The sequence below is a fragment of the Manis pentadactyla genome, chromosome X, assembly GCF_030020395.1.
Source record: "Manis pentadactyla isolate mManPen7 chromosome X, mManPen7.hap1, whole genome shotgun sequence".
Lineage (NCBI taxonomy): Eukaryota > Metazoa > Chordata > Mammalia > Pholidota > Manidae > Manis > Manis pentadactyla.
In genome coordinates this window covers 125,647,001-125,661,130 of record NC_080038.1, presented here as the reverse complement: position 1 = coordinate 125,661,130, position 14,130 = coordinate 125,647,001, and the positions used below count along the sequence as shown (strand labels likewise).

At 35.5% G+C, this 14,130-nt stretch overlaps 1 protein-coding gene across 1 annotated transcript; it reads left to right on the top strand.

The window, feature by feature from the left end:
• Positions 1-8,884: 8,884 nt before the first annotated feature.
• On the top strand, positions 8,885-12,270 carry LOC118910038 (ankyrin repeat domain-containing protein 13C-like). Its single transcript, XM_036880866.2, is given in 1 exon segment — positions 8,885-12,270. A coding segment is annotated over 1 exon segment (1,620 nt). The 5' UTR covers positions 8,885-9,193; the 3' UTR covers positions 10,814-12,270.
• Positions 12,271-14,130: the final 1,860 nt, after the last annotated feature.

Sequence of the window (14,130 nt, the reverse complement as noted above, 5' to 3'; positions counted from 1 at the left end):
AGATGCCCTCACAAAAAAAAAAAATTAAAATGGCAAGACCAAGAATAAGGGGGAGAGTATTGAAAGCAGCCAGAGAGAGAAAAAAAGATTACTTATAAAGGAAACCCCAGGAGGCTATCAGCAGACTTGTCAACAGAAACTCTACATGCCAGAAGGGAGTGACATGAAATATTTGATGTACTGAAACAGAATAAGAGAGGAGCTATAAAAACAACAAAGTGGCAACAAGTACATACCTATCAACAATTACCGTACATGTAAATGGACTGAATGTACCAGTCAAAAGACAGAGTGGCAGAATGAATAAAGAAACAAGACCCATCTATATGCTGCATATAAGATGCTCATTTCAGACCCAAAGACTTACACAGACTAAAAGTGAAGGGATGGAAAAAGATATTCCATGCAAATAAGAGGTGTAAAAAAAGCAGAAGTGGCAGTACTTAGACAAAATAGATTTCAACAAAAAGAAAGTAACAAGAGACAAAGAGGACATTACATAATGATAAAGGTGTGAGTCCAACATGGGGCTATAACCATCATAAAAGACTATGCAACCAGCATAGGAGCTCCTAAACATGTAAAATAATAACAGAATTAAAGGGGGAAGTAGACTGCGACATATTCATTTTAGGAGACTTTAACACACCAGTCTCATCAGTAGACATATCAACCAGAGAGAAAATAAACAAGGGAACACAGGCACTGAACAATAAATTGAATCAGGTGGACTTAACATGTATCTAAAAAACACTCCACCTAAGAGCAGCAGGATACACATTTTTCTCAAGTGTGCATGCAATGTTCTGCAGAATAAATCACATACTAGGCCACAAAAGAGCCTCAATAAACTAAAACAGATTGAAGTAGTATTAAGCAGCTTCTCAGACAACAGTGGTACATAACTGATTGGGAACAAAACAAGGATGCCCTCTCTCTCCACTTTTATTCAACATACTTCTGGTGGTCTTCACCACAGCAATCAGACAACACAAAGAAATAAAGGGCATCCAGATTTGTAAGGAAGTTAAACTGTCGCTCTTTGCAGATGACATGATACTGCACATAAAAAACCCTAAAGAATCCACTCCCAAACTACTAGATCTAATAACTGAATTCAGCAAAGCGGCAGGATACAAAATTTATACACAGAGATCTGTTGCATTCTTATACACTAATGATGAACTATAGCAGAAAGAGAAATCAGGAAAATAGTTCCACTCACAATTGCATCAAAAAGAATGAAATACCTAGGCATAAACCTAACCAAGGAAGTGAAAGACCTATACACTGCAAACTAAAAGACACTCATATTTTTAAGCATTTTTTGTCCATTTATTTAATACTGTATAAAAAATGAATGAAAACACTTAGAATTTATCTTTGTCAGAAGTTTTACAAAGTAATGAATCTTTGCAGTTGCCTATCTGAAATGTTACATCAAATGAGCAAAATGTAGAGATTCACAACATTCATACATCATTAGTTCACTGGAAAACGACATTCTCAGCATTTGTTAAATGAACTGCATTAGATAACAATGCTGCCAATTCGATTTTCCTAGTTGATTGTCACCTGCAAAATGATTTACAGTGCTACTGACAAGAACAACATGAGCTTTTCTACACCTTAGCATGTTCTTCTCTCATGTTGTTAAGTAAAATAAAAATATTAAATTTGTTAATGTTTTATTTATTTTTTGAAAGATCATGTTTTATATTTATTTAGTTTTTTCTAAGATATCATTGACATAGTCTTATGAAAGTTTCACAAGAAAAACAATGTAGTTATTACATTCCTCCTTATTATCGAGTCCCCCCCCCCAACATACCCCATTGCAGTCACTGTCCATCAGGGTAGTAAGATGCCACAGAGTTCCTATTTGTCTTCTCTGAGCTACATTGTCTTCTGTGTGACCCCACACACACTACGTTCACCAATCATGATACCCCACAATCCCCTTCTCCCTTCATCCCCACCTGTCCTTCCCCACCCCTCCACTTTTGTAACCACTAGTCCCTTCTTGGAGTCTGTGAGTCTGCTGCTGTTTTGTTCATTCAGGTTTGCTTCAATGTTATAGTCCACAAATGAGTGAAATCATTTGGTATTTGTTTTTCTCTGCCTGGCTTATTTCACTAAGCATAATACCCTCTAGCTCCATCCATGTTGTTGCAAATGGTAGGATTAGTTTTCTTGCTATGGCTGAATAATATTCCATTGTGTATATGCACCACATCATCTTTAACCATTCATCTACTGATGCACACTTAAGTTGCTTCCATATCTTGGCTATTGTAAATAGTGTTGTGATAAACATAGGGGTGCATGTGTCTTTTTGAATCTGAGAAGTGTTTTCTTTGGGTAAATTCCTAGGAGTCGAATTCCCAGGTCAAAGGGTATTTCTATTTTTAGTTTTTTGAAGAACCGCCATACTGATTTCCACAATGCTTGAACTAATTTACATTCCCACCAACAGTATAGGAGGATTCCCCTGTATCTACATTGCCGCCAGAATTTGTTGTTCCTTGTCTTTTGGATGATGGCCATCTTAACTGGTGTGAAGTGGTATCTCATTGTGGTTTTTATTTGAATTTCTCTCATGATTAGCGATGTGGAGAATCTTTTCATGTGACTTTTGGTCATCTGAATTTCTTCTTTGGACAAGTGTCTGTTTAGATCCTCTGCCCATTTTTTAATTGGATTATTTGCTTTTTGTTTGTTGAGGCATGTGTGCTCTTTATATATTATGGATGTCAACTCCTTATCTGATATGTCATTTATGAATATATTCTCCCATACTGTAGGATGCATTTTTGTTCAACTTGTATTGTTCTTTGCTGTACAGAAGGTTTTTAGTTTGATATGGGCCTCGGTGAATTTTTCTATTGTTTTATTCTTCTCTATTTTATTTATTTCTGCTCTTAACTTTATTTTGTCCCTCCTTCTACTAACTTTAGGTTTCATTTATTCCTCTTTTTCTAGTTTCTTTAATTGTGTGTTTAGACTCTTTATTTGGGAATGTTCTTGTTTATGGAGGTAAGCCTCTATTGATATGTACTTCCTTCTTAGAACTGCCTTCACAGCATCCCACAGATTTCAGTCTTGTTGAATGCTTGTCTTCATTTGTCTCCATGTATTGCTTGATTTCTGTTTTAATTTGTTCATTAACCAATGATTATTTAGAGGTATGTTGTTTAGCCTCCATGTGTTTGTAGGATTTTTTATTTCCTTCACCTGTGGAATCTGGTGCTGTCTCTGGGCAGATAGCGTCAGAATTGAGTTCCCAGGCACCCTGCTGGTGTTCAAGAATTTCTTGGTGTTTTGAGTGGGAAGACTCCCTCCCCCATCACATACGAATTGGAATTGGGTCCAGGAAGCTGAAAGGAGTTGTGGAAAACAGTGCCTTAATTAATAAATAAAAGAGACCCTAGATAGTTCTCCTTCTGCCATGTGGGGGCTCCATGGGAAGAAGTCAGTCTGTAACCTGGAAGAACGCAACCATACTAGCACCCTGATCTGAAACATCTAGTCTTCATAACTGAAAAATAAATGTCTGTTGTTGATAAGCCACCTAGCCTATGGTATTCCCTTATAATAACCTGGATCAATTCAGACATCTACAAAGACTCAGTCATGAAAAAATAGAATGTCTGAACAGAACTATAATTCATAAGGAGGTTGAATCACTGATCAAAAACCTGCCAACAAGGAAAAGCTCAGGATCAAAAGTTAAGTAGAGAATTCTACCAAACATTTAAAGAAGAGTTAACACCAATCCTTCTCACATTCTTTAAGAACTTTGAAGTGGAGGGAACAATTCCAAACTCATTTTATGAAGCAGGTGTTAACCTGATACTAAACCCAGATAAAAATACCAGAGGAACACAGACTAACAGCTTTGATGAATGTTAATGCAAAAACCAATACAATACTAACAAAACAATTCAACAACACACTAATAGGATCAAACACCATGCCCACGTAAGAGTTATTCCTGAAATGCATGGATGGAATGACTTATGAAAATCAATTAATACAATACACTAAGTTAACAAAATAAAGGGCAAAAACTACATGATCATCTCAATTGATGCAGTAAAGGCATTTAACAAAATTCAAAATGAAGCAAGCCCACTGGACCATTATGAACATGGTATTCAATCTCTGCTTGCCTAACTAGGCATAACTCTGGACACAATCTTCCTGTGGGGTCATCCAGTTGTGACTGGGGCATAAGCAAGCAGGGCTGTGAGAAGTCCTTTGATTTTTTCTTTTTCCCACTGGCTCACACTCCAGTTCAACTTGAGCTCTGGGGATAAAAGTTTACATGACTCTACTTCTGTACTAATTCTGATATGGTATGCATTTAAAGATCCAACAGAGTTCTGTGTATGTGGTGTTTTTATCTTTTTACAGCCACTATTTCTACATCTTTACCCTTAGAACTGAAGATGTCTGTAGCCCTCTATTTAAAGATAATGGCAGGGATAAGAAGCAAACGGGAGGAAATACATATCTTGGCTGTTAGGAAAATAAATATGAAAAAGTCAATTCAAACTTCACTTCATATAATTTAAAGCCACACTCTTTATAACTATAACAAATAGATATTTTTAATTCAAATTTTCAAAGTACAAATATCTTTGCACAATTTATGTACTTCCTTTTTAAAACTTAGAAGGCAGTAGTAATTTTATAAGCATCTCTCTGGATTTTATTTGCTGGTTTCACATATGAGAATACCAAGCTTGTTTAAAATTTTTCATATTTTTGAATGGATTCTAAAATAATAGTACATTTATTTGAAAAGTTACTTTTGAAGTATTTTCAATATTTCATTTTAAATATTTTTATAATAGCATAAATAGAAGTAAGAATGTAAAGGTAAAGTACTACCCAACTAGCTTTTTTTGTTGTTTTTAATTTAAAAAGCATTTTTGTAGTGCACACATCCTTAATGTTTTCTTCTGTATGAATACAACAACAGGAAAGCATGTATTGGTACATAAAATATAATTATAGAATTAAGTGTGGATATTGGACATTTGGTGTTTCCATGTGTTAATATTAAAGAACATCTTGCCAATTTTACTGTACTTTAAGAACTGTTTTTGAAAACTTGTTTAACTTTATTGTAGGTGTTCACAGAGTTTGCAGAAGTGTTTGAGGAGTATATTACTTTCTATACAAGTGAGGCCCTGACGCTCTTAAAGCTGAGGTCACAGTTTATATCAATGTGAAAAATATTTGCTATTTTTTTATAGATTGTATATATGAAATTACAATAATATTTTACTAGTAACATCTCTCAAGACTAAATATTAAAGAATAACAAATCTCTCTGTGCTTTGGAAGATGGTCCTGTACAAGAGTATGTTTGAACATTTTAGCATACTGCGATCGGCGTAACAAATTACATCAGTGACCTATTTTCTGTTTTTGTTTTTTAGCCTCAATACAGTAAAGGACTTCTTTTTGGTAAATGTGAGGTATTATGTAGCTATTTGAGATACTGTTTGAATAAGAGAAAGATATTTTACTAAAAATTAGGCTTTATATTTTCAGCTTTAAATGTTCTCTTTTATATTAGTTACTTTCCAGATATTAGAGTACTTTTTTCTTGAAATAGAAAATGTTTTTTAACTTCTGACTCTTAACTTAAAATTTTTCAATGCTTTCATAACATTTCATACCTTGGCTACTATCAGTTTCCCTTAAACATTTTAACATTTTAAAGTAATGAGGCTAAGCCTGGACTATTGGATTTCCATTTATAGTATGAGGTGTGACAGACAACACATACACTTAACACACTTAACAGCTATGTATAATTTATGCTTGAAAACTTGTTCTGGCTTCACAAACGAGAGCAATTATAACTATATATAAAAATGACACAAGAATTTTCAACTTTGATTACTAAGTGAAGGAAAAAAATTCTTCTCTTCCTACTCCATTTCTTGAAAGTATCCACTTTCTTTCCCTTTGATAAAGATGGCTTTATGGTATCTTCATCACCACCACACATGCACCCACTCTTCCAATGTTGACAGGAACTTCCTAACCCAGAAAATAAAAACAAAGAAAGAAATGCTGTTTGAATAAACTCTGTTTTTAACATAATATGGCACGCTGGAATTGAAAAAGTCCTTAGCTATTCTGGTCCAATCTTCATCTTGCATAAAAGTACGGGGACACAGGCGAGGTCACAGTCCAGGGTGGTGGTAAGAATTTACATATCTTTGGAATGATGCAGACCTCAATTTGAGGAGCAGGTGATATTGAAGAAGTTTCACCTCTCTGATAATTTTCTCCTTTCAAAAATTACAACTAATAATACTCATCCTTCATTTTGTTGTTTACTTTTGGGCACAAGTCAAAACGAGGAGAAGACATTTGTGGATGAGGGCATTGCTCTTTGACTTCCAAATCATACTATATACATAGAAAGTCAGCCAGAGAGTAAAGCTCTTAAATTATTGAATATATTGACTTCTCTGTGAATGGAATGAGTCCATGAAGTCAAAGGAATGTTTTGCCCTCTTCCATATAAGTACTATTGGATCCTGCTAATGATCAACTAGATCAACTAGTAATTTTCTAGTTGGAATTGAAAAAGTCCTTAGCTATTCTGGTCCAACCTTCATCTTGCATAAAAGTAAGGGGAAATACAGGCGAGATCACAGTAAAGCATGCACTACAAAAACTTCTAAGAGAATCTTGATAGCCCCTAGAAAAGTAGGTAATCCAATTAATTCCAAACATTTATTTTGAAATCTTTTATTAAAATCTGAAATATACCAATCTTACTACTTTCAGTGAGTACCTCTCTCCATTCATCTTTCTGGACGTCATGTGACTCAACAGTATTCAAATATGTATGTCCATCATACCCTCCAACCACATAGAGCCTGTCTCCAAGGGGACATACAGCACTACCAAGTCGAGGAACACCCAGAGGCGCCACAGTTGACCAGAACTCAGTTTTTGGATCATACCTTAAGAGGTTTAGGAAGACAACAGAGAAAAGTCCAGTAGTGTTAAAATTAAATACATAGACATTAATAAAATGTGTATTTATTTAAGGAGTTAAAAATACCTTATAAATATCAAATGCAGTCTTCTAAATGTTAAGGATCAGTACATGACGAGATTCTCTTCTGCCGTCAGAGATCACTGAAAGCATATCAAAATTGTATTTCGTTTCCAAAATACTATGCATTTCTTTGATCTGTACTCAGATACTCTATGAGCAAATCTCACATATTAGCATCTTAACATTCTATGAAAAATGCCTCTTCTCTCAGTGTGCTGATTGGACAGCTTTTGTTTTTGTATTATCTTATTCATTATTTACCAAAGTTATACACAATCCTGTTTATACAAGAGCTCACATTTTAGGTAAATCTGAATGTAATTGCCTTTTTGTTATGTATAATGTAGTATCCTGGTTTCCATACTATTTGTAGTTATAATGATTATAATCTTATCCTATCTTTTTCCCCTCTGCGAGTTCCTATTTATCTTCACAGGAGCCTAGGGTTATTTTCCATTTATTTTTACCTGAAGTTAACTCCTTGTCCCCAAACTTCTTCTGTAAGCAAATTCAAGGCTGTTTGGTAAGTAATATTAGTTAAAATCTTCTCCAGTAATTATTTCTTAAAATTTGAAGCCTTTTCAAAAAATATGCAATACTAAAATCTAAAAGGAGTGACTAAAAGAAAACTCAACAATTATACATGGAAATGCTCTCTGATTTTATGTTGGCCTATTTGAAAAACCCAATGAAAAAGATTTATTTTATGAAAAAGATTTTCATGTGTTACCTTCTACTGATTTCCTTATAATTCTAATACCTCTCTTATTTCTGCTTTTATGGCTTTAAACATATTATATAGTATTTGGTCCTAGCTTTCCATTTGAACTTGTCAGCACACATCCAGGAATATTTTTAATAATATCTGAAAATCAGCAATTATTAACATAACCTCAATATCCATATATCTGAGTGTCACAAAGCATATCACCTCGAGTTCTGATATTACAATAAAACCCAGAAACAGAAAATCTCATAGCTGTATGCTTTAGCTAAGCTGACTCTTCAACACAGTTGCCATTAATTGATGCTTCACTCAGCTAACAGAGTATACACATGTATGAGTGGTGAACCAGAGCTCACAGGGTTTCCTTAAAGACTTGCACCCAAACCCAAGACTTTTATACATGTGCATAATAATGCTAAAAAATTCTGGCTCTTAATATTATCTGGACACTGGTTAACAAAAGTGTTTTGGAGAATGTTGAATCTTTTGGGGAAAGAACTGGCAATATGGTTACCATCTGTAACGACACACAGAAGCAGTTATTTAAAAATAATTAGCCACTATATCACTTTCAAATTAAAATAGCATTACACCTCTCCCTTTTTGTTTCTTTTTTGCCTTTCTGTCTCTCCTTAGTTTGGATAAACGTATCTGTAGTCTAGCGGAAATAAAATGGAGGCTGTAGCAAAGAGAATCAGTCCTGGACTTTTTCTTCCACTTAGAAGAATAACTAGGGATAATTTGCTTGACTTCTTTGCCTCAATTTTCTCATCAACATTATGGAAATAGTAATCCCTGAGCCAACCAACATAAGTTTATGTGATAGATTTAGAAACCTTTAATTTATATGATTATCTTAAATAATTGGATGAGACTCCCAAGGTACTGGGTAGGCCAACAATTTTTTAGTAAAAAATAGTCTTAGAAAAATTATCTGACAATGATTTCAATGGGGTGTGCTGGGGACTTGATAATAACGTTGAAACCACAATGTTGCTCATGTGAAACCTTCAGAAGATTGCGCATCAATGATACCTTAATTTAAAAAAAGAAAAAGAGAAGCCAGGGTAAGATGGCTGTGCCCTGTTTTTCGGTGTGAGGCAGTGGCGGCGGCGGCGGCGGCGGGTCAGGGATTCTGGTTTCGTGGGCACCTGAGCTCTAGTTCCCCGCAGCGAGCGCGCATCCTTGGTGCCTAGGCGAGAGCCGGCTCTTCGTCTGGGAGACGCGTTTGTCCCGGGCTCGGGGGCGCTCTGGGAGTTCATGCTGCGCTGGAGGCTCCTGGCCGCCGCTCTAATCGCCTTGTGCCGCCGCAGCGCCGGTTCCGTCGCTCGCGGTGAGCCTCCCCGATCCCCTCTTTGCCCCTGGGGGCGATGACCGGGGAGAAGATCCGCTCACTGCGGAGGGATCACAAGCCCAGCAAGGAAGAGGGGGACCTGCTGGAGACCGGGGATGAGGAAGTGGCGGCTGTCCTCGGCGGCACCTTTACCGGAGGCAGGACTGGCACTGGAGGCAGCAGCAACGGAGGCAAAGCCTGTCATAAGATCTTCAGTAACCATCACCACCGGCTGCAGCTGAAGACAGCTCCGGTCTCCTCCAACCCCCCCGGCGCCCCAGCCCTGCCACTGCGCAATTCCTCCCAGTCCCCGGCTCTTCTAGGGGGCACCAATCCCATTGCTCTCGTCGTAGATGGAGGTTGCCCCGCACACTACCCGGTGCACGAGTGCGTCTTCAAGGGGGATGTGAGGAGACTGTCCTCTCTCATCCGCACGCACAATATCGGGCAGAAAGATAATCACTGAAACACTCCTTTACATCTTGCTGTGATGTTAGGAAATAAAGAATGTGCCCATTTACTTTTGGCTCACAATGCTCCAGTAAAGGTGAAAAATGCTCAGGGATGGAGCCTGCTGGCGGAAGCGATCAGCTATGGAGATAGACAGATGATTATAGCTCTTTTAAGGAAGCTTAAGCAGCAATCCAGGGAAAGTGTTGGAGAAAAACGACCTCGATTATTAAAAGCCCTGAAAGAGCTGGGTGACTTTTATCAAGAACTTCACTGGGATTTTCAAAGCTGGGTGCCTTTACTTTCCCGAATTCTGCCTTCTGATGCATGTAAAATTTACAAACAAGGTATCAATATCAGGCTTGACACTACTCTCATAGACTTTACTGACATGAAGTGCCAACGAGGGGATTTAAGCTTCATTTTCAATGGGGATGCAGCACCCTCTGAATCTTTTGTAGTATTAGACAATGAGCAAAAAGTTTATCAGCGAATACACCATGAGGAGTCAGAGATGGAAACAGAAGAGGTTGACATTTTAATGAGTAGTGATATTTACTCTGCAACTTTATCAACCAAATCAATTTCTTTCACGCGTGCCCAAACAGGATGTCTTTTTCGGGAAGATAAAACAGAAAGAGTAGGAAACTTTTTGGCCGACTTTTATCTGGTGAATGGACTTGTTTTAGAATCAAGAAAAAGAAGAGAACATCTCAGTGAAGAAGATATTCTTCGAAATAAGGCCATTATGGAGAGTTTAAGTAAAGGTGGAAATATAATGGAACAGAACTTTGAGCCAGTTCGAAGATAGTCCCTTACCCCTCCACCTCAGAACACTATTACATGGGAAGAGTATATATCTGCTGAAAATGGAAAAGCTCCTCATCTGGGTAGAGAACTAGTGTGCAAAGAGAGTAAGAAAACATTTAAAGCCACGATAGCCATGAGCCAGGAATTTCCCTTGGGAATTGAGTTATTATTGAATGTTTTGGAAGTAATAGCCCCCTTCAAGCACTTTAACAAGCTTAGAGAATTTGTTCAGATGAAGCTTCCTCCAGGCTTTCCTGTAAAACTAGATATACCCGTGTTTCCTACCATCACAGCCACTGTGACTTTTCAGGAGTTTCGGTATGATGAATTTGACGGCTCCATCTTTACTAATCCCGATGACTACAAGGAAGACCCAAGCCGTTTTCCTGATCTGTAACTGACACAGAAAGTGTTGCCGTCTAACCAAGGAAAGCAAGAGAATGCAGAGACCCCAGAAGTGAATCCAAATAGAAGGGACAATGTTTTCAGGGAAGAAAAGGGAATTACATTCTTTCAACACATCAGTAATATGATATAATGCACCTCTAAGAAGAATTTCAGCAAGTTTCCTGATGTGCCATTTATAGTCTTTTTAAAAATATACATATTATATGCATAATCATTTGACACCTTAATGATCCTAAGTACTTCTTATGTAAAATAGCTATGAGTGCTGTGATTTGTTTTTAAAAATTTTTACACTTCTTGTTGAAATATATATGCATATAAATGTATCTATATCTATATCTAAAACACTCCTGGACCATTAACATAAATTAAATGTCTTATGAAGCCCTTTTAAACTTGTCATCTTATATTCAAGGTGACATTTATAACTATTCCTTCAAGCTTTGTTTTCATTAAATGTAAACCATGTAACATTATGTATAGTTCAGTAATCTGAATGTTTGTTCAATGTAATGAACTAGAAGGAGTGCAGTTTTCTGTAGATGAATGAACCAAATGGTAACCATTAAACAGTTGCATTTATATGTTGCAATACATTTCAGAAGGAGCGTTCAAACTGCAGGGAATAAGGTACCTCCCTTAGGACCTTAGTGCAATTCATTGTGGTGCTATTTGTTTTCACCTGAATCTTTTCTTCAATGGAAAATGTTTGTTACTAATCTTCCTTTCGTACAACCTCTATTTTTTTTTCCTAAACTTGAGTTTGAAAGTTCTTTTTGTGTTCATGATAAGGTATGGTTAGCTTGCTTAAAGATATTCCTCTTCCACATCTCAACACTTTTAAAAAATTCCAAATTTTTAAACTTGCTTCCGAGTTAACTGCACATCATTCTGATTATTTTGTTTTTAGTGAAATATGGATGCATTCTTGTCACTTTTAACAACTGCCAATTTTTTGGACATCCCTCCATACTTAATGCTTTCAGAGTAAAGTAAAAACATTTTATATGCTAACAGAATATATTTGTTACACATTAATTCTAGAAATATACACAAGATTGACAATTCCTGTTTATTTTTTTAAGTCACAAGAATTGATTTTCATTATCTCCAAAGTGTTAAAATCATGTCTTACATTTGCACTTAGTAATTTTCATATTTATTCCAAAATGGCTTGAATGTCCCTGAATGAAAGTAAGTTAGGCAGAATAATGTATAACAGTCATAAAATGTTATGTTGTTTTAAAGAGCTTAGCTAAAGAAATGTTTTTAAATGTATCCTAATAAATGTGTCAGAATGCATCTGTCAAGTGTTTTAGAGTGACCAGTAGTCTAAACTTTATCCAGGATTTTAAATAATTTGAATGAGTTTAGAGACCTTTATTGAAGAGATGATTTATTTAAAAATCCAAAGCATCAACCATAAAAAAGTTATAATAAACATCTTTAAAGCTAAAAAAAAAGAAAAAGAAAAAGAAAAGAAAGATTGTCTAAGACATGGAAATGAAGATTATGTGATTCCACAGAATATGCACCTTTGATTGACTTTCTATTGACAAAGCTATTTTACAACTCTGTAGTTGTACAGGTTAACTTGTAGAAAACTGAGTTTTCTTGTGATTCTTGTACATAACAATACAAATGAATTTTGCCTAACACAGAGTTAAACTCCACCATGTAAAAATGATGACACTCAGAGATTAAGTTTTATTCCCTATAATATATTAACTACTTTTGCATCTATTAACAATTTTTTTCAGGATTCCTAAATTATCTATATACCTTTTCTTCAAACACTCTTTGAACTGGTTTTAGCCCCTTATGGGCTGGCTTCATTAATAAATTACATAAAATTCTTGACACGTGTAAATTTTATATTTGTGTGAAAGTCATAATTTCTAAAAATTATACTTTAGCAATAGCCATTTTGTCAAGGTTTTTTGAAGGAAAATGTTAATAAGGGGATAATGACAGTAGTAACAATAATACTGTTTACAAAATTAATACAAACAAAAATAGTATCATGAACTAACTTCTATTGAGTACTTAATGAGTGCCAGGAAATGTACTAAGTACACTAACATTGATTTCTTCTACCCAAGGAAGTTGATACTATAATTATCCCCATTTTTCACATGAAGAACCTGATGTTTAGAGATATAAAGTAACAGGATCAGGTTCACATATCTTGTAAATAGTAGTCCTGGGATTGGAACTTAGACTTCCCTTGATTGGTGCAATTCATTATTTGAAAAGAATAATCTCTTAGTGTTCTTAAGAACTGGCTTTTCTCCAGGCTCTAACAGTTGGTTTTCTTCATACTGCACCAACCTCTTCTTCTAAGTCACAAATTGTTTTTCTCGTGCTGTTTTCAAGACTGTCTCTTTGTTTTTGATGTTCCACAGTTTGCTTACACTGTCTCTGTGTGGGTCTCTCTAGGTTTGTCCTACTTGAAGTTCCAAAAGACATTTCAACCTAAAATCTCCGATCTTATCTTCTACAAAGCTTTCTCGTTTATTTCCACAGTTTTCATTGTGCTTTTTCCTTGAACTGAAATTCCCTCCACTTGTTTGTATACATACAAATTAGAAATTTTGCCTCTTGCATGAATTTCCCTCGATGACACCATCCCACACTGATCTGTCTTCTGAATTTTGACCTTACTGACTGTAAATTACTCATTTGTTCTTAGTTAATATTATTTAACTACTATATTTGCATATTTTTTCTATCTTGAAAAGGAGTATGAATGGTGTAACTACAATGTCATAGGACTGACTTATTTTAAACATGTCATACTTTATTCATGCAAATAAGTGTTTCCCATTCAAAAAATTTACCCTTGAAAACGAAATACTTAATACAATAGAGTCATTGTTCAGAACATAATACCTCTCTCTGGGAATTCTTCTTGTATATTTTGTGGTGGTAAGTCTTCATCTTTTGAAGATTTATTTGATTTTTGAAACAAAAGTTATTTTTAATTGAGCTGGTGAATGGTTTGAGTGATATAGCTGGGTGTAAAATTTCTTTGTTATTACATCACTTCTGTCTTATTATTTTAAAAGTTGACTATCAAACAAAACTATATTCTTTTAAAATATTTCTTAATAATGGATCTGAAACACTTAAAGAGGTTTTCTTCAAAATATTTTGAGTCTAGGAGTAAGTGTGCAATTTTACAAAGGATTAATCCCCCTAAATGATTATCACTTTTTTGGAAGTGTAAAAATCTTCCTGTAGCCTAAAAATCTTTCCTACTTCTGACAAAAAGAAAAACAACAAATAAATACATGTATAGGTAAA